This window comes from Gossypium arboreum, chromosome 11 (genome assembly GCF_025698485.1).
Source record: "Gossypium arboreum isolate Shixiya-1 chromosome 11, ASM2569848v2, whole genome shotgun sequence".
Lineage (NCBI taxonomy): Eukaryota > Viridiplantae > Streptophyta > Magnoliopsida > Malvales > Malvaceae > Gossypium > Gossypium arboreum.
In genome coordinates, this window is record NC_069080.1 from 5581983 (window position 1) to 5605007 (window position 23025).

The 23025-nt window shown below is 38.0% G+C and overlaps 1 protein-coding gene across 1 annotated transcript; it reads right to left on the reverse strand.

Moving 5' to 3' along the window:
- Positions 1-346: 346 nt before the first annotated feature.
- Positions 347-22807, reverse strand: LOC108473796 (uncharacterized). Its single transcript, XM_053021015.1, has 22 exons — positions 22599-22807; positions 22269-22495; positions 22134-22196; positions 21862-22028; positions 21703-21763; positions 21519-21596; positions 21374-21433; positions 21154-21258; positions 20733-20843; positions 19841-19882; positions 19579-19692; positions 19316-19503; positions 17628-17917; positions 17433-17554; positions 17233-17275; positions 17040-17131; positions 4930-4978; positions 4201-4271; positions 3931-4050; positions 2868-2968; positions 1478-1523; positions 347-558 (listed from the first exon to the last, which is right to left on the reverse strand). The coding sequence occupies exons 2-22, from the start codon at positions 22404-22406 to the stop codon at positions 490-492; spliced, it is 2130 nt and encodes a 709-aa protein (XP_052876975.1). The 5' UTR covers positions 22407-22495; positions 22599-22807; the 3' UTR covers positions 347-489.
- Positions 22808-23025: the final 218 nt, after the last annotated feature.

A 23025-nucleotide genomic window follows, 5' to 3' on the forward strand; every position in this document is an offset into this window, starting at 1 on the left:
AGAAAAGTAAAAAAGTTTGGAGTTTGGGTAAAAATATAAATATTATAGTTTGATATTCAATTATTCGAATTTGAAAACTCAAACTCGATTCAAACTCAAAATTCGAAAAAAAATTTCGAGTTAACTCGAATAACTCGATTTGTTTAACTCGAAATTTAATTTTTTTTATTTTTTCAAGTCAAATCAAATTTTACTCACCCCTACTCATCACTGCGTTCTTTCCCGTTGTAAAAACCAAAAGAGAATCGGACAGGCAGACATGGGAAATTGACGATGATGATGACGAGGACATACTAACAAGGGCTGAGATATATTACAGCATTGGGGGACAAAAATATCGATACAGTTTGTAATTACAAACTCAACACAGCTGCCTGCCTTTAAACAAAATATTTGAACACAAAAGCGAGCTAGCTAGCTTGCCAAGATAGCCGGTCTTCAAATAATAATAAATAATATCACTACACAATATCAATAGTTAATACTGAGTTAACCATGTACCTTGTTAAAGAATAAACCTCTCTTTTTCCCTTTCTTCCTCCCACCAGCCTGTGCAAGCTATATCACATTAAAAATATCTTGTAAGCACATCATACTGCAAGGATTACAAACCCTATCAAACACGCCTACAACATCTATTATAAATGCTAGAAACTCGGCTAATCGGTTTTTTTTTTTTTTTTCTAATATGATGCCAAAATCTCAGGTTATTCACATAGAAAACCTGGCTTACATGCATTACAAAACCATACCAATATATCAAAACAGATTCTCATCCTTTAAAATAGTTGAAACAACGAAGCCAAAAATAAATGGTAGTGGAAAAGTTTTTTTTTTTTTTTTTTGTCATCAAAGATAAGTTTGAATTCTTGTATGACTATTTTGTGTGCTAAAATGGTAAACAAAATTTTAATTGTTTGGTTGGAGCCTACAAAATTTTAATTGTTTGGTTAGAGCCTTATACAGTTACTGGCCAATTTTGAGTGCCAAAACCAAGAAGACAGAGAGGGAAAGTGTCATCCTTGGATCCAGAAAGAGATAATACAGGCCTAAATCAAATCAATTTTGAAGGCATAGGACTTGAGGTACTCTTAGTCATCTATTTTAGAGTAGAATGACAGTCAACCAGTCCAGAATGACATAAGGTATAACTAAGGCAATAGCCAAGAAAATTTGGCAAATACATAGCAAGTCATGTTCAAGAGCAGATGCATGCAACTGAAGCAGAACATTAGAAATTGTACTAGTACAATTTTTTTAAGAACTAGGAAAATTATTATTGGACCCCATAGTATTATTATTGCTATCCTGTCTGTAAACTTGAAAGAAATATCTGAAAGTAGATTAACAGATCCAAGATGCCAAAAAAAAAATTAGTTTGAAGCTCTTAAATTATTTTGGAATTTTTACTGTGGCAGTGAGCATGCAAGTTGGTACTCTTTCAAAGAGAAAAATGGATAGAAGGGAAGAGTAATACCCGTATGATAAATAATCTCAAGGTGAGCACAATTGCGTCTCTTGAACTGCACAAAGGAAATGTAAACATAAATACAAAACCCACTGCAGACTCACTGTGGTGAAAAGTAAAATAATATAATATAATATAGTTGTACCTTTTCACAACGTTCTGTCTAGAGAGATTAAAGAGATAAAGGTATAGAAGACAGAAAAAGGGGAATAAGTGTAATGTTTAATTGAAAAGACACCAAGTTGGCATGCATCGATTTCAAGATCTGGCATTATATATTTGAATATTAGCTGAATCACAATCATTCCATATATTTAGGCCTCCATTCAAGGCGAGTTTAGTGCTAGACACCTATAAGATGGTGTTTTGTGTCCTCAGAGCCAAGAATCAATTCAAATCAATATTTCCTCATATTTAATCAGCGCTCCAACTTCAATAACTTTTCAGCTAACTGCCATTACAAGTACATAATGGACATAACCTTGGGCATAATATCTATGAAATCTACATGGAATTCTGGCCTTCTTATTTGCTCTCTTACTCTAATTCAGATCAGCAACAAGCTTTGGCATACTCCATAAACATGCAAAAAAGGCTCTGATTTTTTATGTTAAAACAAACCTACCTAGCTATTAATTTCAAATTTCCCACCGATCGTGTCCCTTTCAATTTCACTTTCTTCCAGTATTATCTCCCCCAACCCTTTTAATTCTCTCATCACATGCAACATTGTACATAGAGGTAGATGGAATAAGTAATCAAAAGTGATTATTTGGTATTACCCATATTCGGAGGAAAGAGTTGAGGATTATACTCACTGAACTCAGAATGCATAATGCCAGTGAAACCGAAATGTTAAACTTGTGTCTAGCTAGAATAGGATTCCGTATAAATGGCTTCGATTTTGTATGCTCACACAAACAAAGGAGGTGGGAGGAAGAAACATAGCCTGTTAGAATTGGCAAATAACAACCATTTTCAAACCTTCTATATTTTGATGCAGGAGTGGAGTTAAGTAAGGTTTTAATGCTACATAACATTGAGCCTACCACTGCCATCTGAGCTTCCTAATGATAGTATTTATCATAAGTTAGCTAGGTTGATATTACGTAAATGCTTGGAAGGTCCATTGGGCTTTGATTGCAAAAATAGAGGCACCCACCTCACCCCCATAGCCCCCACCCCAAAATTCCTGAGCATAAAACTTCCAGGATGAAACATCAAAGAAGATTATGGAAGTCTCCATTTGGATAAAATGGAAGTACCTTGCTTGTTCTTAGAATAATATTTTGCGAACTATAAGAGGTGTTCCTCAAATTTACTTTGCTTATGGATTTGGAGCTTGTTAATTTCTTAATCCGCAATTATTTATTTCTTACAGGAGAAACTTCAAACTTACCAGCTAATATCTGGAGAGCTGCTATCAGATCGTAACAGACGCTGAGCACCATTTGATCCAATAATCATAAACTCTGTAGGCTCTCCAAATGTTATCTTAACCTAAAGAAAATAATAAACACAAAATAAAAACAAATATAAATACATGAGAATGTAAATTTGAAAGTACTCGCTATCCCTAATGCTTCAGGAAAAAGAAAAGATATATCAAAAGCAGACAAGATCAGTGAACCCGATTCCATTATTTCCATCAGAAAGCTATAAATGGGCACAAGTGTATTAAGGCAATTTGTTAACTGCACAAAGGATAGCTGTTTTGAACAGACAAGAAATGTAGAATATGATGTGGAACATCATAAAGTGAATATTAACTATCATTAGGATCTAAAAGGCCACCTCTAAGTCTATTTTTAGACTAGTCTAATCCTGGATCCCTATCATTATAATAAAACAATAAGATCTCTTGTGATATTTGATTTCCTGCAACAACTCAACTTTATTCTGCTAGATTCTTTATGGCAAATAATCTCAAAAACTACTTTAAATGAGGTTAGCTTTACTTCAACATGATTAATTAAGAGGAGGCAGCAGGGGAAGTCAAATATACATGTTTGTCCATAAAGTAGAAAAAAAAAGAAAAGCAATGTTATGAAACTGTGTAAAACAAGGCATTCAGGGTACTGAGGTTAAAACTAATGTGCATGATCTTAGTGAAATGTTGAAGTCCACGGTGCTCAAAGCATCTCCTCTCCAACAGAGAGAAGCCTCTGAAGTACGCTGCATCATGAACTCTATGCATCCAAATCAATTGGAGTTATTATATGAATACTGGACTATAGAACAACCAGATGTGAAGTTTAATGCTGAGAAGCTTAGGGATCCAGTGAAGGAAAACAAGGTCTCATACTTCAGGGATTTTTTTTATTCTATTTGAATCATCCAATTCCCCTGTTTTTCTCATGATTTCCATCAACTTAGATCTCAAATTTGCTGTAAATCTTAACCTCCTACTCCAGCATCATTCCAATAGGATCTCAAAAGAACAAGTAAATTATGAGTCATACCTCAGTGTTTGGATGAAACTTGTCGGTGACTACAAGACCATGGGGTCCACTACACTTAATAGTATAACCATCCCTCTTAATAGCCAATGTAGCTGGCTCCCATATATCTAGATATCCTGTCTGTAATATAAAAGAGTTAAAAGTACTCTGTCACATTAAATAAAATTAATAGCTCAAACTAATTGTGCTGATAAGCACTAGAAAAATTAAATGGAACCATTATCGCACAACAAGGCAGAAAAAACAACCGTGCAAATGTAGAAGTCATACCGAATATGAAACTTTATATGAAGCATGACCACTATAAAGAGTCTTCTCTATATAGCCTAGCATCTCCGGATCTGTTAAAAGTAGAATGAAAAAAAAGGGAGAAGAGAAAAAGCAGGTAATGAATTTTCTATATCAAGTGCAAGAAAATGAGTCAGAAAGTTAACAAGAGACTACACAGAGATTCTAGCAATTTTCAAATGATAAAATGCAGAGAAATTGTTCAAGCACAGAGAAATATAAACTTAATCTAGTGTAGAAGAGGACATAGCCAAAGCAGATGCTATGAAAAAACAAAATAAAAACCAAGATCATGCTGATACAAGTAGAACCCCCCCCCCCCCCATTTCCTTAAGTTGTCATTAATTTCCAAAGCACCAATTATATCTCTAGGATTCAGTTATTAGTAATTGATCGCCCATATGCAAATGATGATGACGATGATACAGTACAGGACAGTATTGGATAAAAAAGTAATTGGCAGGGGGCATTGTAGAGTCAAACCAACATGGATATTGTTTTTGACCAATTGTCAATCTGACAAAAGGGTTGACTGTTGTGTCTATGTTTGTCTGGCACCCTTTATTAATCAATATTAAACACAGCAACAATTGCACTATTGAAATCAACTGGAAATTGCTAAGTTCTCTCTGATTTCAGAAAATCATATTTGCAAACATTAGAAAGAAAAGCTGTGCTAGGGAAACATGAAGTAATATCAATATCACTCACCACAAGTGATCTTCTTGTGCTCATTGGCAAAGACCTTCACCAGCTCTCCCTAAATTAACAAAGAAAACAAGTTATACAATATGGAAGGCAACAATAAGAAATAGTGTCCCTATGCAAAAATAGTTCTTCCTGCATATTTCATATTACTGAGTGCAATATACCCAAAAAAGAATAATTACAAATTTTTACAACAAAAAACCAGTCTATTCATCTTTATAGATGGCAACCCTCCAGTCTAATTTGCACCTCTTGATGTTATATCAGCAAGATAGGTGAAATCATATCATGCAAGGAATAACAAATGCAGATACAAAAATGGAAAGACTTCTTGCAATATAGAAATGAATTGATGATATAACCAGGTCACGAATGCAGGGCATTCAATTGCCAGTGCATTAAGGTCCCTATTTCATGGTTCATGTCTGAAACGCACAAAAGAACTGTCGGGTTTTGATTTTCTTTTTCATAATAAAATATGATCTCAGGCTACATAATGGAAAGAGAAGCCTCCTGTCTCCCTACTCTACTTCTCTCATCCCAAGAATCAAACTCAAGAGCCACAAGTTAAAGGCTCAGGTTCTTAGCTGGTAGCATGTCCCTTAGGGATAGAATTATGGACTTCGATGATTGCACAATTAATTCTCCCATCAATCAAAGTTCTTTTTAGTAAGGGATGTCCAAGGATTGAACCCGGGACCTAATGTCAACCAGGACTTCATTTCAATGGAAATCCTTTGCCCTTAAGACCACGGGCTCGATTGATATCAATCAAAGGCACCTCAAAATGTATGAGTAGGGAACTCAATGTCATTCCTTTGGCCACACTTTCCATATCGGATCTTTTCTCTACTAAGCTGGTTGTACCACCGAAGAGCCGATCCTACTAGACTATCCTAAAAACAATGTATGAGTAGCTGGTCTTCATTCACGTAACCAGTCATTTTTCGGCAAAACATCACAAGATGCGCCTTTAAACATCTCGTGCCATCGTATTTTTCGAAATCAGGCACCTTGAACTTCGGAGGCAGAACTAGATCAGGCACCAAACTGAGCTCTTTGGCACTTAGTGCAGAGAAGGCTTCAGTACCCTCTATTGCTTTAAGTCTTTCTTCTAAGCTCCTATACTTCTCTTGAGCCTCATGATCGTCCGTTCTCAACCTGGCTATTTCCGCTGGATCGTCCAAATCTGGAACAATTGGATTGGCAGGATTAGCCTCAGAATTTGATATGAATATTCCTTACCCTAAATGAGTACATGGCACCGGCCGTTGCTCTGGGCCTGTGGGTTCTCCTTGGGTGTACCCTCTTTGTGCTGCGCGGGTGGTGGAGTGAATCCGGGGGGATAGAGCGGGTCTTGATTGTGATTAACTCTTGACCGAGATTCCTCGATGTCAGGGCTCTGCATGGGTCCCTTTCCTTTAACTAAAGCTGACATCATCTCCATCATCTTGGCCATTTGATTCCTTCTGTTCGAGCGATTCTTCTCGTGATCTCACCATTAAGTCTCTCGTCTCTTGCTGTGACCTAGCCAACTGCTCTTGTAATTCCTTTTGGATTCTTTCCATTCTTTCAATCCTTTCATTGAATTCAGCCTCCATTGTTCTAGTTTGCCGACGCGTTCTATACGAGTGGCGTGGTTCCAGATTTGAAGTATTGCAACTGCGAATTGTACGTTTTAACCTCAGCAAATGAGTACGGGATATGCCATGAATGAATGAACAAATGCATGAATGCCAAATGAATGTTAGTCATGTAAGGAATTGGTGTTAATTTCAAGATAGCCCCTATTTAAGCATTTCATTCATCAAAGGAGTTCATTACAAAACATTTTGCCATTTTTGATTCAGCTATTACACAAACTTTCTAGCTATATCGCCATATTTCTTTATTTGCTCTAAGAATTCCGATATGCTCGATCGTTGGCTTGGTGGGAATTGGCAACTGAGATTTTCAGCTTCTTCCGATAATTGTACCACGTGCATGGCTACCCCACGAACTTCATTGATCAAATAGCTAAGTTGCCTTCCTGGATGCCCTCTTCGTAGTAACCTGACGTCTCTATCATCTTGACCATCCTTTTCTTCCAAAGCCTTCAAGAGAGTATCTAACTGTTGTTGACGATCTTGCAGCATATCTTCTAACCCTCGTATCCTTTCTTTTAGTTCTTGACGTTTAGATCGACTAGTCATCACCTCGGCAGACACAACTTCATATTCGGCGTTCTTCTTCCTCAATTCTATCATAGCCCGCGCAGCCTTTTCTTCCTCTTTCTTTGCTTTTCCTTTCCAAAATTCTATCCCTCCTTTAATGTTGTTTATCTTCTCTTTCCATTCTGCCGACGACTTGCCCAGCCTACTATTTTTTATTGTGCCTCTTAACTTTTTATTTTCCAGATGGAGGTCTCTTAAGTCATTTCTCACGACTTCAACTTCTTTTTGCACTTTCTCGGTTCTGGATCTTTCAATCTGAACGTCGACCTTCAATTGGTAGTTTTCCTCTTGAAGAGCACTAAGGTCCTGAGACATCTTGGCCTTTTCACGTTCAAATTCTTGTCTTGCCATTTTTAGCTCAGACGGCATTTCCTCCGAGAAAGGATTCTGGACGGTGTAGTTTGTTGACGAGATTTGCTGACTGTTCGCTCGTTGCTTTCTCCATATGTCGTAATCTTGAGTGAGGGTATCAGCGTATAGAGCCAATTCCATGAGATGAACTTTCTTCCAAGACTTTGCAGTGTCTCGGACCTCTTCATATACCCTTCACTTGCAGCAATTCGGATTGTGCCAATCCTCCAGTGGCGGGTATGAATTGTCGCGAAGAAAATTGCCTTTGGACTAATAGTGGGGCATATCCGACTCCTCCCCATAATCTGAATAGTGGTACCCAATCTTAATCTCCGACCTTGTATAGCAGAGCCGAAGGGCGTATCCACGGTGCTCTCCACGTTATATCCTCGGCTTGAAGGTTTCACGGCTCGTGACCCAATCATTGTTTAGTGACTTCCTTTGGCCATTCTTTCTTGAGATAAGCTTCTAACGGGGCAAATGTTTTTGAAAACATATGGAACGAGGTACGCTCTACTTTCCAAAAGTGACTCAAAATCCGGACATTTAGTAGCTCACAAGATCCGATAAAGCGTCCTTTCCCCATTTTCCTACAACTATTCAGGGATCTGAAGGTCTCGGCTAGGATAGTCGGGACAGGGTTGATTCCTTGTTTTAACCTTTCAAAGAAATCGACTACTGCAACTTCAAGATGTCCGAGAACTTTCGGGAAAATGATCAAACCGTAAATGGCCAAAGCGAATAGATTTATCCTTTTCAACATGTCGGGATGGTTCAGAACCAAATCTCGTAGGGCAGACCATGGAATACAAATGGTTTCATTCTTCTTCTTTATCTGTTTTTCGGCCCATGCGTCAATCATGTCTGTCAATCTCACCAACTTTGTCTTAAAGGTCATCGGCTTAGGTTCTTTCACATATATCTTATAGGGTTGTACATTATCGATACGAAGCAGAACAGCGTACTCTTCTATAGTCGGGGTCATGTCTTCCTGGTTGAAAGTAAAACATTGGTTAGCCGGATCCCAAAATCTGACCATGGCTTGGATCAATCGTTCGTCTATGTTGACAGCAATCAAGTTGGCTATGTCCCCATATCTCTCAGTGAAGATACCCACTGATTCCAAACCCGAACCAAATCTTCAAGGTTATTCGGCGAACATTCGATAGCGATCGTGCGTTCGGGCGATTGGCAATACATCCTCCGTAAACTATCCCTTTTCTTTCGAGTTTTAGAGACCAATCTCGGACTACGGCATTTTCTCGGTTGTTTGTATAATTTACTCTTCCATTAGAAACCCGTTTTTGGCAAGCGATCTTTAGTCAACACCTTTCTAATATAATGCCTATAATGCATGATGAAAAACAATACGGCAAAAACAAACAACCTTGATTAGTAATTAAATACGATGTAAAAATATGAAAATTTAACGAATCAAACTACCCAAATCTAGTTTATTAAATAGACCCAATCCCTTTGTATAGAAAGTGAAAATGCAAAAGGCAAGAGGCGTTCCTCCGTGCACTTATTTTGGTGACTACTAAAGCTGCTTGGAGGTTCGACATGGCTCTAGTTAGGTGGCTCGTATGGTTTATTACATGCGGATTTGGTTCTAGATAGGTACTCGAATTGCCCGCATTTGTTATCTCGCTAAGATTAGTACGAAGCCTCGGTCATAGCCCATCACAGACTCACGAGTTCAATTCGAGGATTACATTTACTTATGCCTATGCGGAGGTAAAGTTAACTCACGAAAGCATAAGTCATATGTAACCCGAAAGTATTCACTAGCTTTGTCATGGAGGGACGAGTTAACTCACGAAGGCGAAGCGTTTACTTTCACTTAAGCGGACGGGGCCGTGTTAAGAGCTCATGTTATGCGAAATGCAAGTGCACGGTGCGTGGGAGAAACTTAAAACCTTTCATTTATTTTAAAACTACAAAACTAAAACGAAAGATAAGACAAATTAGGAAATACGTATGAATGATTTTTGAAAACAAAACTTAAGGATCATGATTAAATATTAATTTGAATAAGGAAATTTGAAAATTTTGACAACACGCGTTTAATTCAACTCGACCCTCAAAAATGGATCCCCAGTGGAGTCGCCAGTTGTAGCGACGTAAAAATTTCTGCTTTCGCTTTCGGTCGCTAATGAAGACCGAGGCTTCGTACTAATCTTACCAGATGACGAGACGGACAATTCGAGTACCTATCTAGAACCAAAATCGCATATAATAAACCATACGAGCCACCTAACTAGAGCCATGCCGAACCTCCGTCCGCTTAGTAGTCACCAAAATAAGTTACGGAAGAAACGCCTCTTGCCTTTTGCATTTTCACTTTCTATACAAAGGGATTAGGTCATTTAATAAACTAGATTTGGGTAGTTTGATTCGTTAAATTTTCATATTTTTTACGTTCGTATTTAATTACTAATAAAGGTTGTTTGTCTTTGCCGTATTGTTTTTCATCATGCATTATAGGCATCATATTAGAAAGGTGTTGACTAAAGATCAGTTGCCAAAAAATGGGTTTCTAATGGAAGAGTCAATTATACAAACAACCGAGAAAAATGCCGTAGTCCGAGATTGGTCTCTAAAAACTCAGAAAGAAAAAGGGGATAGTCTACGAGAGGGATGTATTGCCAATCTGCCCGAGCACGTAACTGTGAATGTTCGCCAGAATAACCTTGAAGATTTGGTTCGGGTTTAGAATCAGTGGGACTCAGATACTAGGGGTATCTTCACTGAGAGATATGGGGACATAGCCAACTTGATTGCTGTCAACATAGACGAACGATTGATCCAAGCCATGGTCAGATTTTGGGATCCGGCTTACCAATGTTTTACTTTCAACCAGGAAGACATGACCCCGACTATAGAAGAGTACGATGTTCTGCTTCGTATCGATAATGTACAACCCTATAAGATATATGTGAAAGAACCTAAGCCAATGACCTTCAAGAAAAAGTTGGTGAGATTGACAGACATGACTGACGCATGGGCCGAAAAACAGATAAAGAAGAAAAATGAAACCATTTGTATTCTATGGTCTGCCCTACGAGATTTGGTTCTGAACCATCCCGACATGTTGAAAAGGATAAATCTATTCGCTTTGGCCATTTACGGTTTGATCATTTTCCCAAAAGTTCTCGGACATCTTGAAGTTGCAGGAGTGGATTTCTTTGAAAGGTTAAAACAAGGAATCAACCGTCCGACTATCCTAGCCGAGACCTTCGGATCCTGAATAGTTGTAGAAAATGGGGAAAGGCGCTTTATCGGATCTTGCGATTACTAAATGTCCGGATTTTGAGTCACTTTTGGAAAGTAGAGCGTACGCCGTTCCATATGTTTTCAAAAACATTTGCCCCGTTAGAAGCTTATCTCAAGAAAGAATGGCCAAAGGAAGTCACTAAACAGTATTGGGTCACAGTTTTTCAGAACCTTCAAGCTGAGGATATAACGTGGAGAGCACCGTGGATACGCCCTTCGGCTCTGCTATACAAGGTCGGAGATCAAGATTGGGTACCACTATTCAGATTATGGGGAGGAGTCGGATATGCCCCACTATTAGTCCAAAGGCAATTTTCTTCGCGACAATTCATACCCGCCACTGGAGGATTGGCACAATCCGAATTCGTTTTCACAAGTGAAGGGTATATGAAGAGGGTCCGAGACACTGCAAAGTCTTGGAAGAAAGTTCATCTCATGGAATTGGCTCTATACGCTAATACCCTCACCCAAGATTACGACATATAGAGAAAGCAACGAGCGAACAGCCAGCAAATCTCGTCAACGAACTACACCGTCCAGAATCCTTTCTCGGAGGAAATGCCGTCTGAGCTAAAAATGGCAAGACAAGAATTTGAACGTGAAAAGGCCAAGATGTCTCAGGACCTTAGTGCTCTTCAAGAGGAAAACTACCAATTGAAGGTCGACGTCGATTGAAAGATCCGAACCGAGAAAGTGCAAAAGAAGTTGAAGTCGTGAGAAATGACTTAAGAGACCTCCATCCGAAAATAAAAAGTTAAAAGGCACAATAAAAATAGTAGGTTGGGCAAGTCGTCGGCAGAATGGAAAGAGAAGATAAGCAAGATTAAAGGAGGGATAGAATTTTGGAAAGGAAAAGCAAAGAAAGAGGAAGAAAAGGCTGCGCGGGCTATAATAGAATTGAGGAAGAAGAACGCCGAATATGAAGTTGTGTCCGAGGTGATGACTAGTCGATCTAAACGCCAAGAACTAAAAGAAAGGATACGAGGGTTAGAAGATATGCTGCAAGATCGTCAACAAAGCTTAGATACTCTCTTGAAGGCTTTGGAAGAAAAGGATGGTCAAGATGATAGAGACGTTCGTGCTTACGAAGAGGGCATACATGAAGGCAACTTAGCTATTTGATCAATGAAGTTCGGTGGGGTAGCCATGCACGTGGTACAATTATCGGAAGAAGCTGAAAATCTCGCCACAATTCCCACCAAGACAACGATCGAGCATATCGAATTCTTAGAGCGAATAAAGAAATATGGCGATATAGCTAGAAAGTCGTGTAATATTTGAATCAAAATGGCAAAATGTTTTGTAATGAACTCCTTTGATGAATGAAATGCCTAAATAGGGCTATCTTGAAATCAACACCAATTCTTTACATGTCATTCATGACTAACATTCATTTGGCATTCAAGCATTCATGCATTTGTTCATTCATTCATGGCATATCCGAGACCAATCTCGGACTACGGCATTTTCTCGGTTGTTTGTATAATTTACTCTTCCATTAGAAACCCGTTTTTTGGCAACTGATCTTTAGTCAACACCTTTCTAATATAATGCCTATAATGCATGATGAAAAAACAATACGGCAAAAACAAACAACCTTGATTAGTAATTAAATACAGACAGAAAAAATATGAAAAATTTAACGAATCAAACTACCCAAATCTAGTTTATTAAATAGACCCAATCCCCTTTGTATAGAAAGTGAAAATGCAAAAGGCAAGAGGCGTTCCTCCCGTGCACTTATTTTGGTGACTACTAAACTGTCGGAGGTTCGACATGGCTCTAGTTAGGTGGCTCGTATGGTTTATTACATGCGGATTTGGTTCTAGATAGGTACTCGAATTGCCCGCACTGTTATCTGCTAAGATTAGTACGAAGCCTCGGTCATAGCCCATCACAGACTCACGAGTTCAATTCGAGGGATTACATTTACTTATGCCTATGCGGAGGTAAAGTTAACTCACGAAAGCATAAGTCATATGTAACCCGAAAGTATTCACTAGCCTGTGCGGAGGGACGAGTTAACTCACGAAGGCGTAGCGTTTACTTTCACTTAAACGGACAGGGCCCGTGTTAAGAGCTCATGTTATGCGAAATGCAAGTGCACGGTGCGTGGGGAGAAACTTAAAAACCTTTCATTTATTTTAAAACTACAAAACTAAAACGAAAGATAAGACAAATTAGGAAATACGTATGAATGATTTTTCGAAAACAAAACTTAAGGATCATGATTAAATATTAATTTGAATAAGGAAATTTGAAAATTTTGACAACACGCGTTTAATTCAACTCGACCCTCAAAAATGGATCCCCAGTGGAGTCGCCAGTTGTAGCGACGTAAAAATTTCTGCTTTCGCTTTCGGTCGCTAATGAAGACCGAGGCTTCGTACTAATCTTACCAGATGACAGTACGGACAATTCGAGTACCTATCTAGAACCAAAATCGCATATAATAAACCATACGAGCCACCTAACTAGAGCCATGCCGAACCTCCGTCCGTTTAGTAGTCACCAAAATAAGTGCACGGAAGAAACGCCTCTTGCCTTTTGCATTTTCACTTTCTATACAAAGGGGATTAGGTCTGTTTAATAAACTAGATTTGGGTAGTTTGATTCGTTAAATTTTTCATATTTTTTCTGTCTGTATTTAATTACTAATAAAGGTTGTTTGTCTTTGCCGTATTGTTTTTTCATCATGCATTATAGGCATCATATTAGAAAGGTGTTGACTAAAGATCAGTTGCCAAAAAATGGGTTTCTAATGGAAGAGTCAATTATACAAACAACCGAGAAAAATGCCGTAGTCCGAGATTGGTCTCTAAAAACTCAGAAAGAAAAAGGGGATAGTCTACGAGAGGGATGTATTGCCAATCGCCTGAAAGCACGAATCGTGAATGTTCGCCGAATAACCTTGAAGATTTGGTTGGGTTTAGAATCGATGGGACTCGAGATACTAGGGGTATCTTCACCGAGAGATATGGGGACATAGCCAACTTGATTGTGTCAACATAGACGAACGATTGATCCAAGCCATGGTCGATTTTGGGATCCGCCACCAATGTTTTACTTTCAACCAGAAGACATGACCCGACTATAGAAGAGTACGATGTTCGCTTCAGATCGATAATGTACAACCCTATAAGATATATGTGAAAGAACCTAAGCCAATGACCTTCAAGAAAAAGTTGGTGAGATTGATGACATGATCGACGATGGGCAAAAAAGCAGATAAAGAAGAAAAATGAAACCATTTGTATTCTATGGTCCGCCTACGAGATTTGGTTCGAACCATCCCGACATGTTGAAAAGGATAAATCTATTCGCTTTGGCCATTTACGGTTTGATCATTTTCCCAAAAGTTCTCGGACATCTTGAAGTTGCAGTAGTGGATTTCTTTGAAAGGTTAAAACAAGGAATCAACCCTGTCCCGACTATCCTAGCCGAGACCTTCAGATCCCTGAATAGTTGTAGAAAAATGGGGAAAGGGCGCTTTATCGGATGCGCGCAGTTACTAAATGTCTGGATTTTGAGTCACTTTTGGAAAGTAGAGCGTACCCCGTTCCATATGTTTTCAAAAACATTTGCCCCGTTAGAAGCTTATCTCAAGAAAGAATGGCCAAAGGAAGTCACTAAACAGTATTGGGTCACAGTTTTTCAGAACCTTCAAGCTGAGGATATAACGTGGAGAGCACCGTGGATACGCCCTTCGGCTCTGCTATACAAGGTCGGAGATCAAGATTGGGTACCACTATTCAGATTATGGGGAGGAGTCGGATATGCCCCACTATTAGTCCAAAGGCAATTTTCTTCGCGACAATTCATACCGCCATCGGAGGATTGGCACAATCCAATTCGTTTCACAAGTGAAGGGTATATGAAGAGGGTCCGAGACACCGCAAAGTCTTGGAAGAAAGTTCATCTCATGGAATTGGCTCTATACGCTAATACCTCACCCAAGATTACGACATATAGAGAAAGCAACGAGCGAACACCAAAGAAATCTCGCCAACGAACTACACCGCCCGAATCCTTTCTGAGGAAATGCCGTCTCGAGCTAAAATGGCAAGACAAGAATTTGAACGTGAAAAGGCCAAGATGTCTCAGGACCTTAGTGCTCTTCAAGAGGAAAACTACCAATTGAAGGTCGACGTTCAGATTGAAAGATCCAGAACCGAGAAAGTGCAAAAAGAAGTTGAAGTCGTGAGAAATGACTTAAGAGACCTCCATCTGGAAAATAAAAAGTTAAAAGGCACAATAAAAAATAGTAGGCTGGGCAAGTCGTCGGCAGAATGGAAAGAGAAGATAAGCAGCATTAAAGGAGGGATAGAATTTTGGAAAGGAAAAGCAAAGAAAGAGGAAGAAAAGGCTGCGCGGGCTATAATAGAATTGAGGAAGAAGAACGCCGAATATGAAGTTGTGTCTGCCGAGGTGATGACTAGTCGATCTAAACGTCAAGAACTAAAAGAAAGGATACGAGGGTTAGAAGATATGCTGCAAGATCGTCAACAACAGTTAGATACTCTCTTGAAGGCTTTGGAAGAAAAGGATGGTCAGTATGATAGAGACGTTCGTGCTTACGAAGAGGGCATACAGGAAGGCAACTTAGCTATTTGATCAATGAAGTTCGTGGGGTAGCCATGCACGTGGTACAATTATCGGAAGAAGCTGAAAATCTCAGTTGCCAATTCCCACCAAGACAACGATCGAGCATATCGGAATTCTTAGAGCGAATAAAGAAATATGGCGATATAGCTAGAAAGTCTGTGTAATAGCTGAATCAAAAATGGCAAAATGTTTTGTAATGAACTCCTTTGATGAATGAAATGCCTAAATAGGGGCTATCTTGAAATCAACACCAATTCTTTACATGTCATTCATGACTAACATTCATTTGGCATTCAAGCATTCATGCATTTGTTCATTCATTCATGGCATATCCCGTACTCATTTGCTGAGGTTAAAACGTAAAATTCGCAGTTGTAATACTTTAAATCTGGAACCACGCCACTCGTATAGAACGCGTCGGCAAACTAGAACAATGGAGGCTGAATTCAATGAAAGGATTGAAAGAATAGAAAGAATCCAAAAGGAATTACAAGAGCAGTTGGCTAGGTCACAGCAAGAGACGAGAGACTTAATGGTGAGATCACGAAAAGAATCGCTCGAACAGAAGGATAAAATGGCCAAGATGATGGAGATGATGTCAGCTTTAGTTAAAGGAAAGGGACCCATGCAGAGCCCTGACATCGAGGAATCTCGGTCAAGAGTTAATCACAATCAAGACCCGCTCTATCCCCCCGGATTCACTCCACCACACGCCCGCGCAGCACAAAGAAGGTACACCCAAGGAGAACCCACAGACCCAGAGCAACGACCGGTGCCACGTACTCATTTAGGGTAAGGAATATTCATATCAAATCCTGAGGCTAATCCTGCCAATCCAATTGTTCTAGATTTGGACGATCCAACGGAAATAGCCAGGTTGAGAACGGACGATCACGAGGCTAAAGAGAAGTATAGGAGCTTAGAAGAAAGACTCAAAGCAATAGAGGGTACTGAAGCCTTCTCTGCACTAAGTGCCAAAGAGCTCAGTTTGGTGCCTGATCTAGTTCTGCCTCCGAAGTTCAAGGTGTCTGATTTCGAAAAATACGATGACACTAGATGTCCAAAGGCGCATCTTGTCATGTTTTGCCGAAAAATGACTGGTTACGTGAATGAAGACCAGCTACTCATATATTGTTTTCAGGATAGTCTAGTAGGATCGGCTCTTCGGTGGTACAACCAGCTTAGTACGCATCCTGGAAATCCAGCTTTAGATAGGTTTTTCTTTTTCTACCATTTCTTTTTATTGTTGTTTGCTTCCACATTAGTTAGAGATGGAATTCCATCACAACATGTATCATTTTGCATTTACGTGAAAACAAACCCACTATCAAGAAAAAGAAGAGAAGGAATTCAGAATGACCAATTTTTGAATATGTTATGACTATCACGTGCTAAACATACAGATAGAAAATATGATAACTCTGCAATGCAAACTATCAAATACATGGATTTAGTTAAATAGGTCTTCAAAGGTGAATATAAAATAAGTGGCTGCATCCTCAAAAAGTTCTTTCTTTCGATGTTCTAAACTCACCTTGCAATTTGTCCTATGATGCTCATAAGTCACCTTTTACCATATTCATAGGTAAAAACAAAAATGCGAAGGATAACATGCTACATATGAACACACAAGGTGCCAGTTATGGAAAATGACATTAAAGCCAATACCTTGCGATTCCTGTTATCTAGGGGCTGGACTTCAATAGCAAGGTATGTATCGACATCATCAGCAGTAACAAGATAGTTTGGTTGCTTTGCTCCTGTTTTCCAAAACTCCTTTAGAAACATATTCAATGAATAACATGGATCACAAGGGAAGATAAATTAGAGAACCTCACAAAGATTAAGGATAAGAAACTACCATTAATATAATTAACAGATCCATCTTCCATATGACGCACCCACTGCCATTGCAAGCACATTACCGCATTATATATTCATACTTCCAAATCTAGAGAAATATTATCTAATGCAAGGCATCTCCAAATACATCGAAGAAGTACTTGTTCCCAATATCCTAAATGCTTAAAACAGTGGATAAAATAAATCCTGAAAAGGCACCTCAAAATTACAGCTGGTAGTTCCATTAATAGAATATCCGCATGCCTGGAGTTCCCTTCCTGGATAAGCTTCACCAGAAATTTGGAGACCTTCTATAGCTGGAAGTGGGTCATCCTCTGCAGCTGCAGAATGCAATAAACAATTTAAGATATTCCTAAAAATGCTTGCAACCACTAAAGCACAGTAACACTGTACCCTCAGAAAAAGAAGACGAAGGCTCCTCAAGAACCGGTGGTAGATAAGGAGGGTACGATGGACCGGGGTCATCATTTGCAGCGGCATAAGGAGAGTTTCCTGAACCCCAGTTGGAGGGAGGTTCTCTTTCATTCTGGTGCCCCTCAGCATCAGGATAATCCATCTCACTACTGCTAACAGGGTCACGAAATGTAACTTGTTTATTAATTGTATCTTCACCATATCGCATAATATGGGTGTCACTGGGAATAACTGCCGGCTGTGTTGGTATCTCATTAGGAGTGGAAGCCCTGGAAACCATTAACATCAACCCTTTTTTCAGTTTGACATATTTGAATGATGTCATACCCTTGTCATAAAAAAAATGCTCACCATGTCCTCACAGAAAATTCTACACATCTTCAATCAAACAAAAACTACAAGAAAATGTACCTCAATAATCTTTTTCATCTTGACTAACAACTTCTGTGTCCTAATTTGACTATTTCTCAAAAATGCTTATATGCATATCAGTTATAAGGAATTACTTGGCTCACAAATCTTGACAAAAAGGCCAGATTTCTCTGCTGGGATTCACTAATAATGAGGTGAACTGAATTCTCTTTCTCTTCATATTTAAATTTATTTAGCTTTAAAATCTGCAAATAGCTTCTCTCAACTTTATCTCAATGCAAAAGATAAACTAATTAGAGTTATTAATTCCGTTCATGGAAATGATTATTTTGAATAATACTAACAAAAATATTAATATTCATAAAATGAAACAATACTAAGGAAGAAAATACCCGGTAATACTATAATACATAATTAACCAAACTGAGACAAATTAATTATAGAAAGAATCTAGATTTCCTTGCATACAAAGGTAAGCTGCAGAAGATATTGTTTCACCTTCAAGTCATACAAAGGACAAATACAGCAGAAAGAACTTCATATGGCTTTTAGCAATCCAAAAAGCAGGCAAACTTCCATAAAAAAAGAAATATCTCTTAGTTACATTAATAGGACAGGGGACATCAGAGAAGGGACAACTCCAGCTATTTAAGTTTCCAAATAAGTTTAATTCATATCAAGATCCATTTAAGAGTTTAACATTTTGCTTGAACTATTAGTAAACTAAATAAGCATATTCAAGAAAATATCGGAAAGGATAGGCCAGCTGAGGATGAAATAACCAAGAAGCTTATTCCCAATGGCAACTAGGTAAAAGTATAATAAAGACATCGGTTTTAGATTAAACAATTCAAAACATGTGAAGCACAATTCTGATAGATCTATTAGTGATATGCATAAAAAATATATGTTAGTAATAAAATAAGAACGATGTGAAAATTTTTTAGTATAGGAAACCTAGGCATGATATGTTTCAGCATCCTCAATTTATGATCAAGAAAGCAAGCAAGCTTCATTGACATTTATGAGATCAGAGTGTTGATCATAGAACAGAAACTGCAGAACAGAAAGCATACCAATATGGTTAACCAGTAGACAGATAATCAAATGTGGAGGCAGTATAATGTCACAATGGAAGGTTCACATTGGTGCATCATGGATATTTAGCTTTAGAATTATTTATGTATACATGACAACAAAAAGAATTCAATGAAAACAGAACCCACCAACAAATGCAGATGGTTGTAATTTGTACATTCAGTTCATAGTAGCAGTCTCCATTTGACCAGGCTCACCTGCTTGCTATAGGTGAATACCTCCCCAAATCATCAGGTTCCAAATTTTTAGATGCAACACCACCACCCAAGCCACCTTGCTGCTGACTGGGTAGATCCCATTTAAAGTCTTTTTGAGCATCAGAAATTAACTGCGTCTTTCCTAGGGAATATGTTGGATGTGGCACCAATTCAAGGCCATTTTTGCTCTAAAACAAAGAATAGGACTTTAAGGAAATCGTTATGATATAAAAGAACAATCAAAAGAAGAAATATGAGCATACTGATGTAGGCAATGTGGCACCAAGGGAATGTAATGGAGATTGGGGGGCAAAATTGGAATGATTGACATCCGACCGCCAAGGTGCCAATTGATATTGTGACTCCTTAAGCTTTGACTAAGGCCACAAAAGAAAAAGACAAACGTGATTAAGTATTTAGAAAAATATATACAGATTGCAAATTAACCCAGTTTAACTCCACCAGAACTAGAGAAAAAAGGGATGTCTCCAGCTATTATAAAGAACTTCATTTCCACAAACATACCTCAATAACAATAAGCTTCTCTTGCAGATGTTTAAATAAAACCTGCAAAACTCAAGTACTAACCTCATGCTTCTGATTTAAAGAAAAGAAACATAAATGTTTTGACTTATTAAAAATAATTGTTCACTCTTCTGTTTTGTGCCCTTGCTTTATCTAATATATGCCTCATTCGTTTCTACTCAGTCTCCTCAGAGACATCAAGGTAAAAAAGCAAATAGAAGCTAGGTATATTTTATACTTTGCTACAGATAATGTTAATAAACCGTAGGATCAAAACATTATTATGGCTGCTAAAACATCCCTCAAATTATAAGAATGAAAACACACCCACAAGCATACAAATAAAAGGCAATTTTGAAATAGAGAAAAAAAAATGTAGGACTGGAAACAAAATCGTCTCCAAGTTGTCTAAAAGACTTTAACGCCAATAAAACTCCAAAGATACACGAATGGAACACACTTTTTTAAATAAAATTCTAAGAATGCTATTCTATTTTACCATATTCATCAGAAATTAGCCTAACTACAGTCAAAATGACTCAACCAAATGCAAATCATCAGCAGATACAATGATTTGATAGAACAAGGATATCAAAGCAGAGACTTCTTCTTTCGAGAGATAAGATGCTCATACCAACAACGACCATTTCAGTATCTGAGGAGGGGATATATGCCCCCATGAATAGCATTAAGCTTGCCACTTGCATTTTGATATTGTTGATAGGATTGAATAGAACACTTCCATTTGAATTGATGAAATAAATAATATCAATATAGATACAAAATACAGACTACATCCCAGTTTTACAGCGAGTTGATATGGATTTTGCAACAAAAAAGATTGTATGAGTGAAAATCCATTGATGCAATTGGAATGCATTAAGAGACTGACCTTGACATTGCTTACAATGGACTGAGCATCAGGTACTGGTGGCTGCAGGGAATATTCTGTCAGAAGGGGAAGCAAAGATGAAATAAAAGTTGTTCTTTCTTGCTGGGCAGCCTGAAAGAACCAGAAGTAGAACATTGAAATGAAAATCGATTCTAAAACAGATAAAATCATCAGCATTGTATCAATAAGCAATATCAAAATATATGGCACCAAGATCACACAAAATGATGAGAGAAAATCTTCTAACATGAAAAGAAGTGTGAAGATAAAAAGTAATTTTACATGTGAAATAGTTAGAGAATTAATGATGAGAAATATTAACACAGAAAACATGGTTCAATGCTCAAATAGGATACAGGCACATATCCAATAATGTCAAAATGAATATACATATAAACATATATATTAACAATGAAAACACCTGTAACTGATATGCAAGACGAATATTTTCCTCTACGATGTCTTGCCTATAAGAGAGAGCTTTTGATGCGGCATCAACGAGATCCTGTTGTTGCTGATCAAAGGCCTGATGTTAACATTTTTCAAAAATTATTTTATAGATTAGTTCTCCTTTCCAGAACAAGAAAACAAATAAGGTGAAGAAAAAGAGTGAGTGAATGGAAGTAATAGCTAGAACCTACCAATCGCATATAGGAAATGCGCTTTTCAAGAACATATTTTTCATTGCGTATTTGTGCTTCCTGTGATTAACCATGAATTATTAAAGAATCCAAAACTAAAACATTTCCAATGAAGATAGAAAGGGGAAAAGAAGCAAGAGACAACCTTGACAGAAAATTCAGCAAGCTGTTTGCGCAACTGCAAAATCTCTTCTTCTTGTTCCCGTACCTTTAGGGTAACATCCTGGAGAGAAATAGTAGTTACTCGGTCTATAAAAGAAGGGGGGGAGGAATTGCACGGAAAAAGGGCATAAAGGAACCTATTTCCATAGGGAATTAGAACTATTTACTTCGGGAATCGGCATGAGACCTTGAGGCAATGTAGAATCATATTCTCCATCTAGTTGACGCCTACCATATTAAAACAAGTGAACCAGAAAAATGGTACATTTCATGTTATAACACCTCCAGTTATTATAGCTACATGGCGCAACGTAAAAAAGAAGTACCTGGTAGGGGGAAAAGAGACAGCTGATAAGGGTGAAGAGGGAAAAGAAATAGGAAGGCCCTTGTTATTGTCAGAAGAAGAAGAAGCAGGTGCAGTGAAAGTTCCATTAAAATCGGTATTGGCAGCTTTGTCAGCTGAAGCATTCGGATTACTACCACCATCCACTTTCTGATTACCATTAAATATAAATAAATTCGCGCAGAAATACAGCATAACAGTCATATAGAGCTTAATTTGATTAAAATGAAGAAAAAAAAAGGTTAATTTTCCTACATATTTTTCGAGTTGCTCAATTTTTTTCTGGAGTTCAGACCTTAATCGATTGTTCTCTTCCGCCTGCAAAACAAAGAAGAAATTATCATTCTATTATTACTAATATTCAAAGAAGAAGAAGAAGAAGAAGAAAACCTGTTGTTTAATGGTGGCTTCGGCGGCCTCAACGGCTTTCATGACCTGAAACAAGCTATCGTCGTTGAAGGGCTCCTTGTCGTTGAGGGCCAATCCCGATAATTTGCCCGCCAATTTCCCATCGTGACCGTTCTCCATGCCCCTACTCCCACCGATTGATTCTCAATAATCAAAATCTCAAATCCAATCTCGATGATGCTGACCCTTTTTGTCCCAAAAACCCTAACCTAACAAATTTCAAATTTCAAAGAAAATTATGCATGAAATGGGGAAAAGCAATGAAATAAGTGGGAGTGGCGGAGGAAAAGGAAGAGGAAGGCGAGAGTGTGCCTGCGTGTTAACTAAGACAATATATTTCATTACAGCACCCGGCAAAGATTCACCACCCATGCCAATAATAATTAATATCTATAATTATTTTTATATTCAAATTCCTAAGTTTTCACAAGCAAATTATAATTATATTATAATAATTAGGTAATATTTAATTATTATATTTATATGATAAACCAAAGAAATAGATATGCAGCGCAATAAGGGCTGACTCTGTCTTCCTCTCATCGGTTCTTGCTCTTAAAAGGTGGCGATAACGTATTTGCTTGAATCCATTTTTAAACATCAAAGGATAATAAATAAGTGTTATTTTATATTCATTTTACGATTTTATTTAAATTATTTCTTTTAGAGTAACAATATGATGGTTAAATTTCAAATCTAAGTTCATCGCGCTCAGCATTTTTATAAATACAAATCAAAT

Coding starts and splice junctions, on each gene's coding strand:
- LOC108473796 (XM_053021015.1), bottom strand. CDS start 22,406: ATGGAGAACGGTCACGATGGGAAATTGGCGGGCAAATTATCGGGATTG. Junction 21,259..21,373: donor GCATTTCCTATATGCGATTG/GTAGGTTCTAGC, acceptor TGTTAACATCAG/GCCTTTGATCAGCAACAACA. Junction 17,555..17,627: donor TTCGTCTTCTTTTTCTGAGG/GTACAGTGTTAC, acceptor TGCATTCTGCAG/CTGCAGAGGATGACCCACTT.